General features: G+C 33.2%; 1 protein-coding gene and 1 pseudogene across 2 annotated transcripts; both read left to right on the plus strand.

Annotated features, from left to right (window-relative positions):
- Window positions 1-31: 31 nt before the first annotated feature.
- LOC140061137 (serine/threonine-protein kinase PAK 4-like) lies at window positions 32-22,765 on the plus strand. Of its 2 annotated transcripts, XM_072107590.1 has the most exons (13): window positions 32-140; window positions 3,429-3,637; window positions 5,420-5,548; window positions 6,131-6,363; window positions 6,813-7,017; window positions 11,142-11,165; window positions 11,598-11,639; window positions 15,824-16,186; window positions 17,303-17,436; window positions 18,119-18,245; window positions 18,649-18,774; window positions 19,042-19,176; window positions 19,832-22,765. In XM_072107590.1, exons 2-13 carry the CDS (start codon window positions 3,437-3,439, stop codon window positions 19,985-19,987), a joined length of 1,875 nt encoding a protein of 624 aa, XP_071963691.1. In that variant the 5' UTR covers window positions 32-140; window positions 3,429-3,436; the 3' UTR covers window positions 19,988-22,765. The 2 variants fall into 2 exon arrangements, with proteins under 2 accessions (XP_071963691.1, XP_071963693.1); XM_072107592.1 differs by lacking the exons at window positions 11,142-11,165; window positions 11,598-11,639.
- LOC140061396 (5S ribosomal RNA) lies at window positions 12,165-12,282 on the plus strand (annotated as a pseudogene).
- Window positions 22,766-23,811: the final 1,046 nt, after the last annotated feature.

Consider the following 23,811-nt stretch of genomic DNA (forward strand, 5'->3'; position numbering starts at 1 on the left):
TGTGTAAACAACAGTAGTCTGTTTTTGTTAATAAAAGTGTGGGGAATGAATGTTGTACTTTGTTTACCTATTGATATTATGTGTCTGTTTAAAATATGATTATCACTGGATTTTGATATTAAACTAATCACAGGACAAAGGTTAGTGATCTAGGTTGCATTGTAAGTGAAATATTAATGAGAGAAGAGAAATAAAGTCATCGAAAGTGAAGGCCGGTATCAACAAACTGCTAGCCTAACTAAGCCCATCCAAGGCTAAATTCAGTCGCGCAAACCGACCATTCTCACCGTGCGTAGAGAGCTAAAGTAAGCCTTATCTTATGAGGAATGTTTGGGCTAGGCTTATTATTGAGTAAAATGTTTCAAATTTTCAATACAGGTTAAATAATATGTCATACAGTCATGGTACCTATTGATTATATTTTTAAACTTTTAATTTATTTATTTAGGTAGGCCTAAACTACAGTAAGTCTATAAATTTAAAAACAATGATGTAGGCCTATCTATTCTAGGCCTAGGTAGAGGTAGACTAAATACAAAAGTCAAATAGAAAAGCCTAAGTTGTTTTTTTTTAAATAAAAATTATAGTAGGGCCTAGCCTAGCTAGCTAAGCCCTATACACTCAGTATGGGTCTTTCACACCTGTTCCAGCACGGTCCCGGTCCGGCGACTGGCAAATCCAATCAAACATCATTTTTATGTGGCTACATGCATATCGATTGGTGCATATATAGCCGCGTGGAGCGTCGTGAAAACGCATTCATCGGAACCGTACCGGAACAGGTGTGAAAGACCCATTATACGAGGCTATATTCATCACTTTTTAATACTAAATAGTGATTTTTGTTTGTCTTACTCTTATTAAATTTTTCAATTTAATAATAATTAATATATTTTTGTATATTGTTTTCTAACATTTGTTTTCTCAGACTACAGTACTGTAGGGGTAGAATAGGAGAACAGGTAGACAATTAGAGTTTCTGAAATTGTTTTAATTGTTTTATTTTAAATAATGATAATAGAATGCCTGATAATTTAATATTTATAATGCAGATCATTTGAGTGCCACACACTTACACTACAGTAACATGTGTGACATGTTACTTTGTATTGTACAGTATCTTCACATACTGTATGTCCATGTATTGTAGCTGCTACAGAGTCCCACAGCTTGCTATTTATTAAACAATTCAATTAAATATACATATAAAATATTGTATGTCTGCCTAGCTAAAGCCACTGTAACAATACAAACTACTGTACTGCTTATTTTCAAACACAAACCTTTGCATTGTAATCTCATTTAGTACCATTAATTAGCACTTACAGTATATCAACGTTCATTAGAACATAGTAACTAAATAGCGTAAGACTAAAACATACAGTAATTAGCCAATCAAATGGCACGTATAAACCATGAAGGTATAATTATACCGCCATTGATAAACTAAGGTGTTTTATTAATTGATATAATTAGTAGTTTCTGTATTAGAAAATAACATAAAATTTTAATTGTAAAAATACATACAGTAATACATTCTCCCATATTACATTTTTAGATTCAACGCACTATCACCAGACAGGTGGAGAGGAACCCATTGCCTATAGCTTTTAAACAGTGTACATTCTGATACAATGAACAATTAAAAAAAATAAAAATCCCACCTGGCCAATCTTATACAGCTTTTAGTATAGATAGAATAAAGAGAACACTTTGATGCCTCAGTACAGTACATGGTAGCATAGTACTGTATCTAGTTGACTACACATTATGTGTTAATAGGCAGTCATGTGCAATCGACTGGTTAATGTATTAATACATTATTAAGGAAAATGCGATCAAGTGTTATTAACTACAATACAAACGTTGGTTTCTTTTTTAATTGATTATTTCCAAGCGACAGTTTATCAACTTAGATAATAGAAACCAGAAATATTGTAACACAAAAGTAAATTTTTTAAGGAAAACTTTTATAAGAACAACAACTGACTGTTTGATGTCAAATTATTCTTGTCAAAGCACCTACTGTTACTGTTATACGTCAATAAAGTGCAATTTATATTCTAAAGCTCTTTCTGCATACAATATCAAACTTTATGTACCAAAAAATATGATGTGCCCATATATGGACACGATGATGTTATATTACTACCAAATTTGGGCATTTACAATATCAATACCATATTTGAGCACATCACACTTTTTTTGTCAAACTAGTTTGATAGTGTAAACCAAGCATTAGATACTTGGCCTAAAACCCTCTGTAGCTTAGCACTAGACTCACTTTAAAATGCCTTGTACACAAGACCTCCTAACTACGGTAGGCCTAAAATAATTTAATGAATTTGAATTTAGGAGTATCTTTACATTGTGAAAGAAGAACCTGTTATACAATCAGTCCAGTTATTCAATACTGAATTGAGAATAAAGGAGAAGGATATATGTTTGTATGTCACTTTGCCATTCATGATTCATTGTCTATTTATGAATGGAATCCTTTTAAACCTCAAACAATGATCAACAAACTACTGTTCTCAACTCTCACTATTTAACACTCTGTAAACTTTACTGAAAAATTGAAAATAAAAGAACCATGATGTCCAATTTTCAGGACATCTAATGTTTTTATTTGATTATGTTTTTCCTTTGTAATGTATTACTGTATATGATAAAATTAAAAAAAATCTAATGTTTAAAAAGAATTCAAATGTACTGTACAGTTGGAATTTAGCTATTTAGATGTTACGGAAATTTGACAGCATAATAGTTAATACCACTTTTATATGTTTTAACCATTTATATTGTCTACAGTATCAATGACAATCATAAAAAAATAGGATGAATGTGCTAACTGTATGTTGGCGTTATATGTGGCGTTAAGTTGATTATTGGTGTTCAAAATAATAATACTGTCATAGAATTCTTCCAGTGAAAAGTTACTTTTAAATGGAGCTATTATTCATTAATAAGTTGTACAAATACAAACTTACTGTAATGAAATGTAAATAAATTCAAAGTAATCTATATGAGAAATACAGTACATTCAATATCTTCTTTCTACTCAACAGTATTGATAAACATTCACTATCTATTTGGTTTCTCACAATTTATTTTTAATCTTTGCTACCATATCTTTCTGGCGTCGAATCATTTGATCTATAACCAATCCCAATCCATTTTGCTCATCTTCTTTCAAGACGTGATTACGAGTTCTGTAACGACTTGCTATAATGGGTCATTTTGAGTGCACTGACTGCTGACTGCTAGTTTTTATCCAGCATTGTAGGTGCCTTGATGGTTTATGCTAATTTTAACCAAAAGTCTAGCTGCATGATTTTAACTAATGTTGTACAGATTTTTAGTTGACTATGTTTTAAAAAGCAAAAAAAATATTGCACAAAATGATAATAATTTTTTTTTTTTTATAGGAATAAAAATGTTCAAGAAAAGAAGAAAGCGTGTGATTATTTCAGAGCCATCAAATTTTGAACATCGTATTCACTGTGGTTTTGACAAAAAGTCAGGAAAATATGTTGGGCTACCACCTCAGTGGGCGAATATAATCGGAGCTGAGGACAGTCGACCAAAACCTATCATAGACACAACTAATACTACACCTGTAGGATCAGACAATAAGGTGAGTTTGTGGTAGGAAATAGTCCCATTTAGATGTGTGTCATCATAATTCTCCAAATTGCAATTGTCAATTTTACACAACTGGTAGTACTGTAGTTTCAAGTTCATTGTTTCACAAAATACAATATACATAGTACAGCACATAAATTAATAAATATAATTGTGTGAGGAGGACAGCCAATGTACATTACATACTGATATAGAGTAGTTGTTATTTTACAGTCGTAACAATGTCAGTTAGCAGAAGTTTAAGTCCAAAGCGTATATTTTCATTTAAAAGCTACTGTATTATGTATAGCCAAAAAATTCTCTTTATTCTATACCACTGGTAGTGGTAGCGATGACGATACAGTAGATGGTGCTAGATCTACAATATAGTTGGTTTTTGAAATGTTTTATTATTTTTTTCTGTAACTTCCTAAACCATAATGATAACCACAGTAGGTCTGTAATGGTTTGGTAGTTTAGTTTCTATACAGCCTCTAGCCAAAGGCAAGTATACCCTGTGTTGGACCAGGTAACTAAAAGGTTGAACAGAGTTCAAGGTGTCACTTTGCTGATGATTCTCACATTTTATGATTTATTTGAATTGTACCATGATTGTACTACAGTAACTCCTTGAAAATTGTATTTAAAATCAAAGTTTAAAGCAGGATTGAACTGTTTATCCTTGTTTCCCACAATGCCCAAGCACAACAAAAAGCAGATATGGTCACTAAACTTTGATAATTATTTATTCATTGATTAAAATAATTTGTAATAAAATATTAATTTACAGCTGTTATGCCTGGCAGAATAGGACCAAGCAAATTTCCCAATCGCCATATTTTGTCATTTAAATTACAGTATCTACCACTATAATTTGTAAAAATGGTAATTAAAATCTAGTTGTAATTTTAAGACAAAGACATACGTCATACTTTATTATCTCCAAAACAGAAGAAATTACAGGACCTTGGAAACAACAAGATTCATATAAAAATTTAAAAAGAACAGGAAAAAAAATCAGGCTGTCTGTACTGTACAAATTATTTTCCTATTTTCTGTTCAGGTTTTTGTTTTCAAAGTAAATACTTCAAATTAGCAATTCTTCTAAATTTATCTTTGTTAGGAAATTTCAAAGAAGAAAAATTTTTCTTACAGTATGTGAAGTAAGATTTTAAAGTAGTCTAGGGATTTTCAGTTGTGTGAAATAAAGTGTCATACTGTAGATGGTTATCGTTATCACCACCCAGTGGTATCTCGTGTTCGCTTTGTTTGTTTACATACTGGTATGAATGAATTGTGTGAACAATTCTATATCTGTATTAACATCACGTAAACAAACCTTTGATTTCTAGCTAAATAAATAGAATATCAAGAGAAAAAATAAACTGTTTATTTAGCTAAAAAACAGTATTTTGACAGTTTTACACTCAAATTTGAAATTGTTTATCGTTCTTTAAAATAAATAAGTATGAAATTATTTCATAACATGAAGTAATATTATCTAAAAATGTTTTCTTATTAGTAATGTGAAACCTTTATTTTATCATCTTGTTTTTATGCCCAATTCTGAAAGGTTATCCTCTACCAAGAACATAAAACATTTTTTTCCTTATTACTATTTGTAAATATTGTTTGATCTTTACTGACATTATTTGTATACAGTACTGTAAAGCAATAAATACATTATTATTATTACATACAGTACTACATATTTTATTAAAATATTTCTTGAATCTTTCTTATTGCTCAGTCATTGTATTTTAAATAATTATATAAAACTTTTTTTTTTAATCAGTCTATTGTTCGAGGGCCTAGTTTAAATAGACTCCCAAAAGGATTGGCCAATGGAATTAGTGTCGCAAGGTCAAATTCTCTCAGGAGTCGAAGTCCACCAAGGCTAAGACGAAAACCTGCAGAAGACAGCGTAAGTAGCTCATGACATCTTGTTTAATATAACACAAAGTACAATACAACAATCGTGCATTATCTTATGCAACTCCTATGCTTTTGAATTTTCTTTCAAACTACATTAAAAATGCAGTCGGTGGCTCTTTTTAAGAGGCTTCTTAAAGACTTACTTGCTTAATAAAGCATATTAATCCCCTTTTTTCTTTTTTACCATGCCACCTAGATTGTTTTAGATCTAATTTAGTAGGGCAGGAGGCGCCTGAGTTAGGGATGACCGAGACACTACTGGTGCTGACCGGGGTTCAATTAGACTGATCCCTGGTTTAGCGAAAAAGGCGTATCCCCTTACTTTTTTCGTATTAGTTTATGTACAGCGCTTAGAGGTTTCACAACATTGGGCGCTATATAAATCCAGGATATTATTATTATTATCATGTTATTCGTGAGCATGAGCAAATATTGGAACGTGTGTCTTTTGCGCCTCACCTCAACACAGGTTTGATGGTCTCTAGATCAAAAATGCATTAATAGACTCACAGGTTGGTCGTTTGGTCCTTGAATGTCACAAATCACAAGATAAACCTCTTCTTATCCACAGGTTCCAGATGTGGTTAAGGAGAACAACTGGCACCGCAGTAGTGATGGTCATCACCAGATGTCACCATTAGAACGGTCTGGTTCATACGATAATAGGAATAGAATACAATCCCGGCACGAGTCTAGAGATGTACATCCACGTGACGACAGATACCGAAACTCACACGATCAACGATATTATACGACAGGTGCTCATGATCGCAGTCATGAAAGGGAACGTTATGAAGATTCTAGGTGAGATATGTCAATTCGTGTTCAGACAAGTCAAAGTTTTATTCAATATAATACATCCATGAAACATTAAGCTTGCTTCCCACTTTGACGCAACGCAACAAAGGCACAACTCATGTGAATTGGCCAATCAAAAGCAACTGTTTAGATGGCGCATCATGGTTGGTCAAATTACTTGCGTCATTGCATGGCGTCCAGGTGGGAAACGGGCTCCTTAACTAGCAAAAGCCAGAAGGAAATACAAAGTGTTGTGGATAGCATTGCGAATTGAATTATTATGTAAAATATGACATCATGCAGTGCAATGCAAAACCTTATATACACTAGAATTTCTTATTTACATTGTCTATCGTGTCTAGCTTACCTGGATAAACCGACATAGGCCTTATCCACTTCAAGAGGAGAACATAACCCAAAAAGTAAAAAATACTTAGTATATTGGTTTATTTCAGGAATCACAACCAGGATAGGTGGCAAGATTCAAAGAACGGATACAATAGTAGAGGGCCTCCGCCACCTGGTCATCGCAGTCCCAAGACGTTACCAAGGAGTGTGTCTAGCCAATCTTATCAGCAGAATCAGTACCCACAGTCAAATTCACAGCCCAGAGGTTACCCTACAGCACCCAGAAGCAAGTCACATGGCCATTTGTCACAGGTAAGAATTGATTGAATTAAATTGAGAAAGTTTAATCCAAAAGTATTTCAGGGGGGGATCCAGGATATTTTAAACCAGGGAGCGCTAACAATATTAATAGTCTGTCAAAATGGATCTGTTAAAAGGAGCGTGTAACAACCCCAGCACTTTCCCCCGGATCTCCTTCTCCCCCTGTATCCACCAACTACTTTAAGTAGAATTAAACTACTGTAGTTTATTAATTCCTTTAAATACTGGCACATAATGAAAAAAATGATTTAGTTACAAGCAATAATTTATATCTTGATTTCTTTGCCATTTTAATATTTTTCTTACGATGATGTTGTTGATAAGCTACTGTATGTCCGGTGGCGTCAGTACTGATTTATAGCCTTCTCATCCAACCACAGTATATCGTTTGTAATCCCTTTGATCCTTCAAGCCAATAACAAGAATCATCTTGGTTTATCCATGTTTTCTTAGCTAATCATTATGCAGAAATGATCATACACTCAGTAGTAGTAATATTGGCAGAAAAAATAAAAATTTAATAGCTAAATATGGCTAAAATTTAAGCATAATTTAATTTGAATAAAACACTTTCATATCAGTGGAACTCATGTGAACGCCTATAAAAACAAAAAAGAATATAACAAAAACAAACACATCTTTTTTATAGTTAACATATTTTATTATATCTTATATTAAAATACTGTAAACTAAATATAAAAATATATATAAACATCCATAAAAAACAAATTAAAAAAACGTACTCATTTTTTGAATATTAAATGAAAGAAAATCACTAATTAAAATGCAAAATGGTAAAAATCACAAAATTAAGTTGAATGCAAGATGAAAACCCAACTTTTTAACAAGTTCAATGATCAAAGAAAGGCATTAAAATGTTGACATTTTAAATATTGTCATTTTAAATATTGTATCTTATATCAAAGCAAGCTATACAACTTTTACAATTACTGTTAAAAGATAAAATCACGTAGATTATATTTGATCTTATCAAATGATATCCAAAAGATATCCAAAAGTTTCATTTTGTAATTTTCTAGTCTAAAATTTCTGACAGAAATGAAAATAGAGTCTAAATTAAAATACTCTATCGTAATTGAATGCACTCAAGCCTGATACAAGCTGAAATTGATCTGAAATAATATTAAGATCAACAATTTAGATTGAATGTCTGTCTCTGTATCAAGGATGTGTTCAATTTAACATTTCCATTAAATATTAAAAAATATAATTTGACTTTTAGCACTAAGTTGGTTATTTCAGTGTTACAGTATAGTAGTGTGTGTGTAACCATAGAGATATTATAGTGAACTATAATATCTCTATGGTGTAACCCAGTGCATCTATCAGAATAGTAGAGGGTTACACTGGTGGACTGGTCCATTTCAGCCCTGTGGACAGAAAAAATAGCACTGTTTTGGTTGCAGCACTGGCAGGAAGGGACCCTTAGTAGAGATCAAAGTCGTATGTGTGTGTTCATCTGGTCAATTGGGCTTTAAGAAGGTTACCGTATAGAGCGGAATAATCTAAATGCAAATTAAAGTTTTACTAGATTTTCCCAAGTTTTTGTCCGTTTAAGCTCAGTTTGTATTCCGTTACAAGCAGGTACTTTTTTCCCGTAATACTAAGCTGAAGTATACATTCATATGTGCAAAATGATTATTTACAAATATTAGACCTTATCGCTGTCTAGAATCCACTATTTGAACCCGTTCTTTCCCATAACATTTAATTGTCATAGGAACACAAGCTCCATAACTATATATACTTCATTTTCTTTTATTGCCAATTGCTTCCTGTATGACCTATTAATTTCCCATAATGACAATTGACAGGAAGTAGTTGAGATCAATGTCAGTGTTTAATGACCTTTGAACTTTGTGTGCTCAACTTTCAGATAAAAGTAGGCCCCTGGGTGTTTAAATTGCATTGTTATTCATCTATAGTGTTTTGCATATGTAATAGAATTATTTTATTGTTTAAAGCTTAAGCTGTTAAAATGGCCTTTAAAGTTTGGCGTGATCTGCACTCTAGCTGTCAGTGTCAAACTCAATAATGAACATTTTAAATAAATTATTAACTTTTATTAAGATAATTTAAAAACAAAAATTAAAATGTTTTGCAGCACCTCATGTGTTTCCTTGAGTAGACAAATGGAATTTATTTTTTTTGGAGACATGTAAACCAGTAGGGCCTACAAGTTACAACTAAAATTCTATTTTCTAAAATGTCAAAACAGCATTCAAATTTCCAACTAATTTCATTATATTTCTTAAATTATTATTTCTTAAATTATTATTTCTTAAATTATTATTTCTTTCTTAATTTAAAATTAAGTATACATAAATTAAATTTATCTTTAAAAGCAATTTTTTTTTTATTCATTGCCAATTAAAATCTATTAGTTTGACAAAACAACATATTTTGTTTCTCCACTTGCTTTTGCAAGTCTCCTGGGGTAGAGTTTAATTACTTCAGTAAGGGGCTGACATCATATTCAAGCATCGGAAGTAAAGTCATATCGTTATTGCCAGGAAATTATTCAAAAACAGGAAGAATACATTTAGTTGAGATTTATCCTTTAATGTCACAAATTGGTGAGGAATCTCTGCATAATACCAACGTATTTCACCATAGTGGGTTTTAGCTTTTGACTGATTCTGATTATCTTCATCTTGTCCATTGGATTTGCTATGTCTTGTCCATCGTAATGAGCACAATATTGAAGCTTATTATCTCTGTTGGTGTGTAGGAATTTGTTTGTACTGTACATTTAATTATCTTGGATTTATTACAAAATCTGGTAAGAATTGTATTACTTTTTAACAAAAAAAATGATGTTTTACCCCAAAAATAACTAGTTAACAACAACAATTTAAATTTTTTAATTGACATTATTAGGTGTGTAGTACTGTACACGATTTAGTAACTTTTATGTTGGTTCGATTGTGTTGGCTATGTTTTTTTTTTAGGGGGGGGGGGGGGGGGTTGCGGGGTTTAGCAATAACCTGTAAATAGAAGTTTTTAGAAACTATAGTTTTGCCTGACCTTCAGCGCCACTCTGTAAATCCACCATGATCATGTAGTGAATAAGGTATAGCTGCTGCATCACGTAATTAGGAAGCTTTTGAACTGGTGATGTGGGAAGGTGAGATGTGGAAGTCAGCCATGAATGCCAATGCCTTCCACATCTTTATATAATTTATGAAAATCAACGTCAAAAAGTACCTACACAAACTACCTTGCGATGCCTCCATCCGGGTAATCGCCAAATGGAACAAAGCCTGTTGCTGCTGTATGGTTTGTGGTAGTCTTGTATCCGTATGCGCACTGTAAATATTGCATGTTGCCTTTTTCAATCTTTTATTTTGGAATCTCTGGTCCATAGAACGTAAAATTACATATAAATTAATTAAAAATAAACTAAGACTGTACTAATTACTACTACTCATCTCAGGATGGCATTCCACCTGGAGAGCATCTTTGACTTTGACTACAACATTTTCACTTGAATTGAGTCTACAAAGTACATTCTACATGTTATGAAAACCTGTTAATTTACAGACTTAATTGTTACAAAAACATTTAGTTTGTATTATTAGCAGGACATCACAAATACTTCTTCGTTCGATGTAAATTACTACAATAATGTGTGAAGTCAACAGTACTTTACAATCCATTTGATGTTATTGCCAATTTGACCATCAATTAACTCAACTCTTCTAAATTGTAAATTACCTATATATTAAAATGGTAATACAATCTAAATATAGCAACAGACAATTTCTTGAGTAGTGTTAAATATGAGCATCTTGCAAGTTAAAGTTTTTATGGAGTTTCAGGGAAAATTTTCATTTAAAAATTTTGTTTAGCAATATTGCTAATCAAACTGATTTTTAAGTCGAGAAACATAGTTTTGTATTGTATTTTTTGTTACACAATTTTCAAAATGTGTAGCAATAAGGTTGTTTTGTATAGCTTTTTGCTACGCTACACTGGCGAAAATGTTCCCTGAGTTTTGAGTAAATATATTTCGCAGACCTTTTTTTAATTAGTTTAAAATGTGTTTTTATGAGTATTTTTCATTTTACAATTTTGTACATTTAATGTTTTAGGATACAGATTCCTTACAGGACTTAGTAAGTGACATTTTATTATTTAGTGGAGAGGGGGATACATTTGCATATTTTTTATTTAATTAATACGGAGTACTGACTTATTATAAAGTAATAGTTCTGTCTACACTATCAAACATTATATGAAAAAAAATGTGATGTGCCCATTTACATGATGATGTCATATCACTACCATATTTAGGCATATGTATGACTATCACAATTTGGGTACATCACACTTTTTTTTGTCAAGCTAGTTTGATAGTATACAGTAGACAGAGCTTAAGATGAATAATTTATAAGAAATATATTTTTTTTTTTTTAAATGGTGTATATTTTATGAGTTGCAGTACTATAAATAAACATTTAATTTAATATCTAGAGTATGCTATTCCAAGTATAACCAAAATGCTACCTTTCAATTATTAAACAATGATTTGTCTATAAATATTTTAGTTTGAAGAAAAAGAGACTTTAAGTTTATCAGATTCTGGTTCCGTAAGTTAGACAGTAATTATTTATAAAGCACAATAATATTAGCAAGTACTTTCTACAGTATTTATATACTGTTATAAAAACTATACTATATATACTTTGATACTAATACTTTATACTTTAATACTATAGCAAATAGCATTTATTTTTATTAAGTTAAAGGCTTTTTTATTAATGCAATATCACTAGTTCAAACAGGAACACAATAGTTCCTTGAACTTTGTTATTAAGCTATTAAATACTGCTACACATTACTTACTAACACACACAGTGTAATGGAATAATGGTCATTCAATTAACAGTACAGTATAATAATTTATGCAGTTAAGGATTGCACATGACTACTGCACATATTAAGAACAAGGTTTCACTGAGTTGGAATAATGGTTGCAATATGCACTACATATCACGCGGGACATGGTTGCAATAGGGATTCATTACTTATCACTTGGGAAATCACATGGTTTCAATAAGATAGGTGTACATTAGAAGAATGGTTGCAATAGGGATGCACTACTTATCAATTGGCTTTACGGCTTTACCACGTTGAAACACCGGGTCTCGTCAGATCACCGAAGTTAAGCGACGTTGGGCCTGGTTAGAGCTTGGATGGGAGACCATCTGGGAATAACGGGTGCTGTATACGGAGCTGGGGTCCCGTTAGGCATTTGAAATTAGCACTGCTGACTCTTATGGCAGCCCCTGCATCTAGTATCTGCCTCAGACCTCTGGTCAAGGTGGGAACTGGACGAGAGAAGCCCTTGATCAATGTTAGGACCAATCAAGGTGCTTTAATCAGTCCTGGCTTTGTTTGTATCAAACCTGTTAGTGGCGGTAATTATCGCTGTTGGTTTCGATTAAATAAAATAGAAATAAAATAAAATAAATAACATGGTTGCAATAGAGATGCATTACTTATCACGTGAGAAATCACATGGTTGCAATAGAGATGCATTACTTATCACGTGAGAAATCACATGGTTGCAATAAGATAGGTGTACATTAGAATGGTTGCAATAGGGATGCATTAGTAATTTCATATCACATGGGAAAAACATGGTTGCAATACAGTAAGATAGGTGTACATTAGAATGGTTGCAATAGGGATGAATTACTTATCACGTGAGAAATAACATGGTTGCAATAAGATAGGTGTACTTTAGAAGAATGGTTGAAAAAGGATGTATATAAAAGTATCAAAAGAAAAATATATTGTTGCACATATTAGAAATATAGGACTCAAAAGTTTAGAATGGTTGCAAGAGGGATGCTAATATCACATGATGAAATACACTGGTTGCAATATAGCTGCACATTACAGATGATAATAAATGTTATTACTATGTTTAGAATGGTTGCAACAGGGATGCTAATATCACATGATGAAATACACTGGTTGCAATATGGCTGCACATTACAGATGATAATAAATGTTATTACTATGTTTAGAATGGTTGCAACAGGGATGCTAATATCACATGATGAAATACACTGGTTGCAATATGGCTGCACATTACAGATGATAATAAATGTTATTACTATGTTTAGAATGGTTGCAACAGGGATGCTAATATCACATGATGAAATACACTGGTTGCAATATGGCTGCACATTACAGATGATAATAAATGTTATTACTATGTTTAGAATGGTTGCAACAGGGATGCTAATATCACATGATGAAATACACTGGTTGCAATATGGCTGCACATTACAGATGATAATAAATGTTATTACTATGTTTAGAATGGTTGCAACAGGGATGCTAATATCACAAGATGGTTGCAATGTGGTTGCACATACAGTATACAGTACAGATAATAATAAATGTTATTACTATGTGTAGAATGGTTGCAACAGGGATGCATATCATATGGCTAGTTGCAATTTGTTTGCCTATCCTTAGTAAATCTTAAGGCCAATTTACACAGACGAGCAGTAACGGTAAACCGCCTAGCTTGTCCCACATAGAATCTGAATCTTTCCTTAGTGTGGTCACAAGGAATAACATAGATTTTATGTTATTATTACCGTTGCCGCTCGTCTTTAAATTGGTCTTTAAGGCTTGGGGCAACAGGGATGCACATGTAGATACACAGCTAGTTTAAAGGCTCACTTTAAAAGCATATTATGTGTCTAGGTCTTCTCTGCTTATGTGGAAGATTATAATTTTAATGTGAATTGGAATGGACATTAATTTAAATTGCTGAATTTTAAGTTCAGTAGATGTCAAGTTACGACATTCTAACATCGTGATCTTCATACCAATCATGTTCATAACATAGCAAAACATTTTATAAATTAAATTAGCGCCATTTAAAACGTCTTCACACATCTTAACTCGCAACTCAAGAATCAATATTACATGCTTGTTAGCATTCGAGTGGGTGAAAATAGTTGAATGTTTAAGACTGTTACTTAAGCTTGTGTCCTCAGGCTAAATCCTATGTTTGTCTACTCTGGTGCTTTATAGATTACATGTTGGCTTGTACATTTTTATTTCGTGCAGTAACATAGGATTTTCCCCAGGGACTTGGCTACAGTAACAGTAGATGAGAGGTTATTAATTTACTATGTTAATTTAGTCTCAAAATTCAAAGGCACATTCCTAAAAGAACCAATAGTAGCTTCGTTTGAATTCAGCAAAAAATGTAAAAGCAAATAGACAAAATATAGACAACATACAGGCAGGATACACCCAAAATACAGCTAACATATAGCCAGTATACTGAACACCTAAAAAAAACACACAGCCAGCATCAACCCAACATACATCCACCAAACATACATCTTTAACATACAGGCAGCATACACAGGCAACAAACAGTACACCCAGCATACATCCACCAACATACATACATCTAACATACAGCCAACATACAGTCTCCATACAGCCAACATACACCCAGCATACATCCAGTATACACCTGAAAACATACAGATAACATACGCTAGCTAGCATACACACAACATAAAGCCAACATACACCTCAACATACAGCCAGCATACGCCTAACATACAGCCAGCATACAGTCTCCATACAGCCAGCATACAGTCTCCATACAGCCAGCATACAGTCTCCATACAGCCAGCATACAGTCTCCATACAGCCAGCATACAGTCTCCATACAGCCAGCATACAGTCTCCATACAGCCAGCATACAGTCTCCATACAGCCAGCATACAGTCTCCATACAGCCAGCATACAGTCTCCATACAGCCAGCATACAGTCTCCATACAGCCAGCATACAGTCTCCATACAGCCAGCATACAGTCTCCATACAGCCAGCATACAGTCTCCATACAGCCAGCATACAGTCTCCATACAGCCAGCATACAGTCTCCATACAGCCAGCATACAGTCTCCATACAGCCAGCATACGCCTAACATACAGCCAGCATACAGTCTCCATACAGCCAGCATACAGTCTCCATACAGCCAGCATACAGTCTCCATACAGCCAGCATACAGTCTCCATACAGCCAGCATACAGTCTCCATACAGCCAGCATACAGTCTCCATACAGCCAGCATACAGTCTCCATACAGCCAGCATACAGTCGCCATACAGCCAGCATACAGTCTCCATACAGCCAGCATACAGTCTCCATACAGCCAGCATACAGTCTCCATACAGCCAGCATACAGTCTCCATACAGCCAGCATACAGTCTCCATACAGCCAGCATATAAACGGAAAGATATTTTCATCATTTGTTCTATTTCATTCATTTTATCTATGACAAGAATTGAAACTGTGCAAGAATTTATTAATTGAAAGTATGCAACGCAAACTGAACATTAATTATATGATTAACTCAAATTGACACTGTAACCACTTACGATTTCAAGTCATTAATGCTGCTGACTGACAAATTAAACATTTAAATTATCGTTGTCAGATTGCTAATGTGGAAATATAACGATTTGAGAAATGCCGTCATCATTAGGAACACGTATACTGGAACACCAAATTACACAAATCAAGATTAATATTGCGTATACATTCACTGAATGCCATAATATGCAAAATAGAAAGTTCTGTAAAAGCAGAATAAATTTGAATTGTTCTGAAATATTTCCTTATTCTGAATTTTCTACAATTTTCTAAATAAAGATATTCCCTGAATTTTATTGAAAAATAATTGCAGTATCTTTCCTCGTTTTTTTTTTCTTCTATTTTTTAGAATCAGCGGTCTCCTCCTTCGACTCCGGATACAGTTTCTGTCGTGTCCGGTTCAATGCCAACCTCACCGCCATTTTCCTCAAACCAACCTAAACCACCGCAAATGTCGCAGAACTCAAGCCCGGCACCGTCCGGCTCAAGCACGCCGCAGGCTGAGCGTGTCTCGCATGAACAGTTCCGTGCCGCATTGCAGATGGTGGTCAGCCAATCAGATCCAAGGCTTAGGTTTGAAAACTTTGTAAAGATTGGTGAGGGTTCAACAGGGATTGTTTGCATAGCAACGGAGCGGGAAACTGGGAGGCAAGTTGCCGTGAAAAAGATGGATTTGAGGAAACAACAGAGAAGAGAACTTTTATTTAATGAGGTAATAAAAATAGCTGTACAGTATCAAATTCTGTGTGATACAGCATCAAATGTGACCTAACCTAACCATTTTAGCCTAACTTTCCATGAAAAAAGGCATCACATGTAAATGTCAGCATAACCTATGACATGTCAGTCACCCTAACCTAACCATTTTATTTTTGCCTAACTTGCCATGATACAGCCATAACATGTGAAAGTCAGCATCATAGACCCTAACCTAACCATTTTAACCTAACTTGCCATGATACAGGCATCACACGTGAAAATAAATGCTGTATTATAGACACAAATATTGTTGTATGCTGAGATACAGCACTGGGAATTTGACTATATGTCACACTACTAGTACTAACTTTTGTTGTGCTCGAAAAACACAATATAAAAATATGTTTTTCTTATTAGATCATTAACTAATTTATACAACATTGATGTAAAGTAAATTTCTATAAATAGATTCATTACTCATTCATTGAATGGTAATAAAAATGAGAAAAATCCAAAAATCTTTTTGCAATAATTTATTGTTTAAATTTATTACTTCAATTTACTCAGAAGCTGTTTAAAAGCTTATTTAAATAACTACAGATTGAAAATGTGAGCTGGCCAATAATTCATCTAGACCACAACTTTGCCTTGCAAACTGTGCTATCCGTTTGTATTGATGGATATGTTTTTGAAAAAGATTATGATGAGCACATTAATCTCAACAAATAAAAAGCTATACAATTGACATTCAAAATCACATCATTTTATAGTAAATTGCACGCAAAAATTTAGTATTTTAAACATGTAATGAAACATTCCATGGGTGAGGATAAAATTATTTTTGCATTTTACCTGTAAAGTAAAATATGTATAGTACAATTTAAACATCTTTAGCTCTATCAAACTAGTTTGACAAGAAAGTGTGATATGCTCAAATATGGTAGTGATATGATATCATCATGTCCATATGGACACATCACACTTTTTATAGTTTAGACAGAGCTTTAGAATTCATTTTTGCTATAGTAGTTATATTAACAGTATTTTTATTAAACATTGTGATTTTCAGAAATACTAAATTAATAATAGTCAAACAATAAATTTTTATTTTATTTTTTTCAAACAATAGGTTGTCATTATGAGGGATTATAAACACCCTAACATAGTAGAAATGTACGACAGCTATCTCGTGGGCGATGAACTATGGGTCGTTATGGAATTCCTAGAGGGCGGTGCTCTTACTGACATTGTGACTCATGCAAAGTAAGTGAAGGTTAATCTACTGGGTCACTTAGACATGGATGAACGTATTTATTCATACACTTCCTCCTATGTATAGACAACTATTGTCTGGTGGTACAGATTATGGATTATACAGCTTAAATTCCATTGAATTCAATTCTTGTAGAATTAATGACCTAAAAATGGTGGGCATCATGAAAACTTAATGAAATCACACAAAAAATGAATAAAACCTGAGGTATAAAATAACTTCAGTGTAATCTAGTATAATCATGTTACCCGTGTTCCTTACAAGTGTTAAGTATTATGTTGCTGGTATCGTAGCAAAAGCAACAATAGGGAACATTAGGGTATCTCCCTCTTTGCTAAGTGCCTTATGGCTTTTTCAATTCACACAGTTGGTTACAAAGAAGAACATCCAGACATTGGTTGTTGAAATATCAAATTTGCACATTTTTGCCCTCATGTCAATCCTTCTGTTGATATCAATGCATCTTGTTTTTTTACTAAAAGGTCCGATTATTAAGAGGTCAAAATTATTGATGCATCACATCCCTGTCAGTGTCTCGTCTAAATAGTTTGGCATAACCTGTATAATATCGAGTTAACATTAAAGTTCTCCATAGTTTTTAGTACAGCTACAATACATTTAGTATTCGCTTCTCACAACAATATTTGTATAATTTATCTTGCTTTATTACAGGTTAGAAGAGGAGCAGATAGCATTTGTGTGCAAGTCAATTCTTACAGCATTGTCGTTTCTACATTCCCAAGGAGTCATTCATAGAGATATTAAAAGTGATTCTATCCTTCTAACTCATGATGGCAAAGTAAGTATGCAAGACAGCATGACCCTTCAATTTGGCTCTTTCATTTCATAACGAGGGCACTCCTACAGCTCTGTCTACACCATCAAACTTTATGTGACAACAAAATGTGATGTGCCCATATATGGACATTATGATGTCATATCACTACTATATTTGTGGAAATCACACTTTTCTTGTCAAACTAGTTTGATAGTGTAGATAGAGCATACGAAAACTAAAGTATTCTCCCTGTAATTTGTGTGTGATCACCTTCGCAAATCTGAAATACAATTTGTTATTTTTTAATGTATAAGCCTTCAACAGCCCTACATTGAATTTTTTTATTGTATTATTTTATAAAGCTACTAAGTTTGAAAACCTTCATAATGACAAGTACTTATTTAACTTTTCTTCAATTTAAAAGGTAAAACTGTCTGATTTCGGGTTTTGCGCACAAGTGTCACATGACATGCCAAAGAGAAAGTCATTGGTCGGAACACCATATTGGATGGCTCCAGAAGTGATATCAAGGTTACCGTATGGACCAGAGGTAAGAACTCAAAATAGAGACATTTTAAAACTATGTTTGCACAAATGATATAATCACAACCAGTGCAACATAGTAGTAATTTCACATCACTTAGCTAGAGTTTACACACACCAGGATGTTAACACCTGTGTCTAGTATGCTGTGCTACTGTAGATGGGTAATCTGTGTCACTTTCTAATAAATGCTCTGCTGAAACATATTTTATAAGGGTTGTGACATAATTAAATCTTAAGAACATTCTTTTAATACAAATGTTTATTTGTTCAGGTTGATATCTGGTCATTGGGAATTATGGTTATGGAAATGGTTGATGGTGAACCTCCATTTTTCAATGAACCACCTTTGCAGGCTATGAGAAGAATTCGAGACATGCCACCTCCTAAACTCAAGAACACATACAGAGTAAGTCATTCCTATTATTGCTTGAAGATTTGCATGGTGAAAATCAATAAAATGATATAGAATTTGCGGTGCACTCAAACTTTTGAGGACAATTGATCAAAACGTCGAGAAACTCAACAGTTCTTATGAAAATACATAAATGGTGTACTGCAATCTTATATCATTTAATAATTGGTACTACTTTAAAATAGTAACTAATTTTGCATCAAGGAGTTAATTTAGTTTGTCAGAGTTGGGTAAATATCTGTCTGGGAGTGAGTGGCCGAGCGCTTAAGACAGTGGAACCGTAATTACGTAGCCATAACATCAGCAGGGGTTCGAGGCTCACTCACTCCATGGTTCTGGTGGTAGAACGAGTCTTCTCGGATAAGGACTATAAACCGTAGGTCCAGTGTACACATCTAGCTCGTGTGCGCTTTAAAGAACCTAGTACATCTTTCGAGACGAGTAGGGGGTTACCCCGGTGTATTAGTACATCACAGCCACTGATCACCAACTGGACCCTCTGGGAGACCAGTCTTTGACTGAAGAGGTTACCCAGTATAAATATAAATTTCAATAAATTTCAATCTGTCTAATCAACTTAATGTTTATTGATTGTAGATACTTTATTAGAGAAACAAGATTTAATTAAATGTAATTAATTTTTCTTTAGGCATCACCGCGGTTACAGGGTTTCTTAGAAAAGATGCTTATTCGTGATCCATCACAACGTGCTAATGCCTACGAACTCCTTAAGCATCCGTTCTTATGCCAAATAGGACATAACTCGTCACTTGTGTCGTTACTCAGGCAGTTACGGCATTCGTAAATAGACTATACATTTTTATGAGGTGTTTTCCGATCGTTATAAATTGGAGATGTTTTTCCTGTTTTTGAGCCTTAAAGATTCTTGAAATTAAGCTGGAGAGTTTAACTTATTTGAGTACGGATTTATTCATCTTAATGGTTCGAAGTCTTTAAGGAGGTTTGCTTGATTGGTGTGGTGGACAAAGGGGTACAACAGATGATAATTACATTGGAATCTGATACGAAGTTTACTTGTATAGAGGGGAAAAGGTTTGAAAGAAATAAAGTTTGGGACAAAATATGTAAAACAATTTTCAAGACTGGGAAAAAAAACACCAGAATTTTAGAATAAAATGTCATAATATTGGCAGATATGAGAGTCCAGACATTGAACAAAACTTGAAAAAAAAAACGAGTACTATGTATAAGTAGTACAAATGGGCATTGCCTTTATCTCATCTTGAAATACCAGAAAGTGTGATCAACAAATACACATTATTTTCTTAGAGCATTTTTTTATGTTGTGTGTAATTTTCACATACATGTGTGTAATTTCCATGTATACGTGTTAAGTATCTGTGAACAAAATAATGTACAGTATCATTCTCTATGTTAACAAATTATTAGTTTATGATATTTTAAAACATGTGTTTAATATTTTTATTCAAAAATATATAAAGGAATATTTTATTTTTAAAAGTATTTGATTTTATTTATTTAAACACTTGGTATTTTGTACCACAGTTCATTCAAGTTTGTATCATGAATTATTTAATATTTTATACTCGTACATTTATTTAAAGAATATTTTTCTTCCTTGATTTTTTGCATGTAAAACTTTTGAGTTGTTCACAAACTGATGTGTTGTACTTTAACAAGAGTCTTGGTTAATCATGTTACAAATGTAAGAGATATATTTATCAGGGTTTAATAATCTGGTTACATCATTATTGAAGCTGTTATTTTGTCCATCTTCATTATCATGTGACAAACAACTGTTGTTTGATTCGCTAATGTCACAAACCTCAGCAAACTCATTTGTCACTAACTTCAGCAAACTGGTTTACTAAAGTTTGCCAACTGGTTTAGCAAGCTTTGAACATTCTTCTTTCCAAACTCTTGTGTTGGTTGAGTTTGCAAACTTAAGCTTTAACGTTGGTGAATTATTGAAATATCCTGGATAAATTTCTTGAAATACCCTGGATAAATTTCTTGAAATACCCTGGATAAATTTCTTGAAATACCCTGGATAAATTTCTTGTAATACCCTGGATAATTTCTAGGAATACCCTGGGCAAATCAACAATGTGTGTCACAGTGCTATATTTTAAGGAACACAGACTTTTTGAAAAATTATTTGTTGGATGGTTATAAATAGAGAAAACTGACCTAATAAGAATGAAGAATATTTCTGATAAGGGAAGATACAAGATATCTCAGAGGACGTCGCAATGATGTTGTAGGTGCAGCAAAATGAAAAAAAGAAGGCTTTTAAAATGGATGGATAAGTTTACAAACAATTATCAAAGGAATGAAGAGGGAACAACCAATATGAACAAAAATGATCACAGTCCATATTTTGGTCACCAAAATATAAGCTATGTGACAGGAAACAGGAATGATAATGAATGACTACTGTACTGTAGAAAAGGATTGTACTGCAAATCTTGTTTGTCAGAATATCAGAAAGCAAGAAGATGCCAGATGTAAAGGAACAGGAATGAATCCTAGTGAAATCCTATTAGAAATATCATTTTGTTTTAAATTCTGTCTACATTATCAAACTAATTTGACAAAAAAAGTGTAATGTGTCCAAATATGGTAGTGATATGACATCATCGTGTCTATATATGGGCACATCAAATTTTTTTATCATAAAGTTTGATAGTGTAGACAGAGCTTTAGTTGCAAAAAGCATGTAAGACAATTATGCGTGATAGGGCAATTTATTGAGAACTTTGACTTCACATTGACATTTGTTTTTAAGTATTATTATTATATATACCTTAACATAGCATTGCAATATTTTAAGAGAAAGATTTTGAGAGGATTAATCGTACTCCCGATATGAAAATAAAAACCTTTTTAACGAGTAATGTACTGTATACTACACTCTGTTGCCTGAACAGATTACATTGGAAATTTTGTAAAACATTTGAGCAAACTTTGTGTTTGGACACTCCTTTTGCTCTAGTTTGTTAGTGTAGACTTCTGCAAACTTGTTTACTTTCTAGTTTTCTCTAGTTTACCAAGTGTAGACTTCTGCAAACTTGTTTACTCTCTAGTTTGCTCTAGTTTACTAAGTGTAGACTTCTGCAAACTTGTTTACTCTCTAGTTTGCTCTCGTTTACTAAGTGTAGACTTCTGCAAACTTGTTTACTCTCTCGTTTACTAAGTGTAGACTTCTGCAAACTTGTTAACTCTCTAGTTTACTAAGTGTAGACTTCTGCAAACTTGTTTACTTTCTCGTTTACTTGTTTAGACTTCTGAAAACTTGTTAACTCTCTAGTTTACTAAGTGTAGACTTCTGCACACTTGTTTACTCTCGTTTACTAGCGTAGACTTCTGCAAACTTGTTTTCTGCAGTTTGCCAAAGTTTGTAACCTGGTTAGTTACACTTTTTTCTTGTCAAGTAAAGGTTTGACTAGACTTATCATGTGAAAACTGTATTTATCTGAGCCTTGTTTTCAATGAAGGAAGAAGAAGGAAAAGTCATTTTAATACCTGTATTTAGCTGTGAACCTCTATGCAGAAATACCTTTATAATTATGTCAATGTATTAGGATACCTTTATTTTTTTTAATAAAATTACCGATATTTTTAGCTGACTAATACCAAACAAAGCAATACCATATATGTGTACTGTTCTTCCATCAAAGTTCTCTCCACATTAAATGATTTTAATTTGGAGATTTTCTAATACGTGTTAATAAATTTCATCCTACTATAAGTTATTTTAGTCGATTACATAATGTTAGGTTATAACCATAAGTTGGTTGGTAATAAATTAGGTGTTTTAGAAACTTTAACCTTATTTCCCAAGATGCAAACCCCATATTTTTTGGGAAAATCAAATACGCCTGCGCACGTATTTGGAATACAGTAGTCGAGAACATTACGTTTTGTAAATAATAATTGTACTGTTCTTACATCATATAATGGTTACACAAATGGATTGTAGGTACATGTGTAATGTATGTTTGCAAGTATGGTAGAAACAAATTGAATAATAAAAACCAGCGTTGTATTCTTTACGGGGCGCCATTTGGGGCATTGTCACCACAGCATTAGTTGGTTCCCAATAGGATGCAACGCAGGGACGTAAGCGAGTTGACCAATGACAAGCGGAAGTTCAAATAATCCATCCATGTCATATTACTTGCTGCGACGTGCTTACGTCATTGCGTTGCTTCCTAGTGGGAACCAAGATTAAATGAACAAATTGCGCCCTGTAATTCTGTATTATAGTTTGTTTTCGTTGTGCTTTTTACAGCGATTTAACCAGTTGTACAAAGGTGTTTTAATGTCAAAGAATGTGACTCAATTGTGTATACTCGTGTTCCACGTCGAACATACTCTACAGGTTTTATTTGAGCGTTGTATTGTATAACCTTGTTTATTGTTTTAATCTTTAGTACATAAAATTTGCGTGAATTGATAAAAGTGTCATGTATCTTGTTTTTTAATCAACCGCCAATCAGTGTATCCGGGTACTGTATATTCCGCGTACGCGTTCAAACATTGATAGAATGTTACGGATTTTGTACGCGCGCGTTAAAGTTTGTCTCTTTAGTGTTGTGATAATCCAATAGGCCTACTCTTTTTACAGATTGTTATCATTCGCAT

This window comes from Antedon mediterranea, chromosome 10, assembly GCF_964355755.1.
Source record: "Antedon mediterranea chromosome 10, ecAntMedi1.1, whole genome shotgun sequence".
In the NCBI taxonomy this organism is placed as follows: Eukaryota; Metazoa; Echinodermata; class Crinoidea; order Comatulida; family Antedonidae; genus Antedon; species Antedon mediterranea.

Bases quoted from the DNA above. Each gene is read 5' to 3' on its own strand.
- LOC140061137 (XM_072107590.1), top strand. From the start codon at position 3,437: ATGTTCAAGAAAAGAAGAAAGCGTGTGATTATTTCAGAGCCATCAAAT. The intron at 11,640-15,823 runs GTAAGTTAGACA...TCTATTTTTTAG, and splicing joins GTTTATCAGATTCTGGTTCC to AATCAGCGGTCTCCTCCTTC. The intron at 16,187-17,302 runs GTAATAAAAATA...TTCAAACAATAG, and splicing joins GAGAACTTTTATTTAATGAG to GTTGTCATTATGAGGGATTA.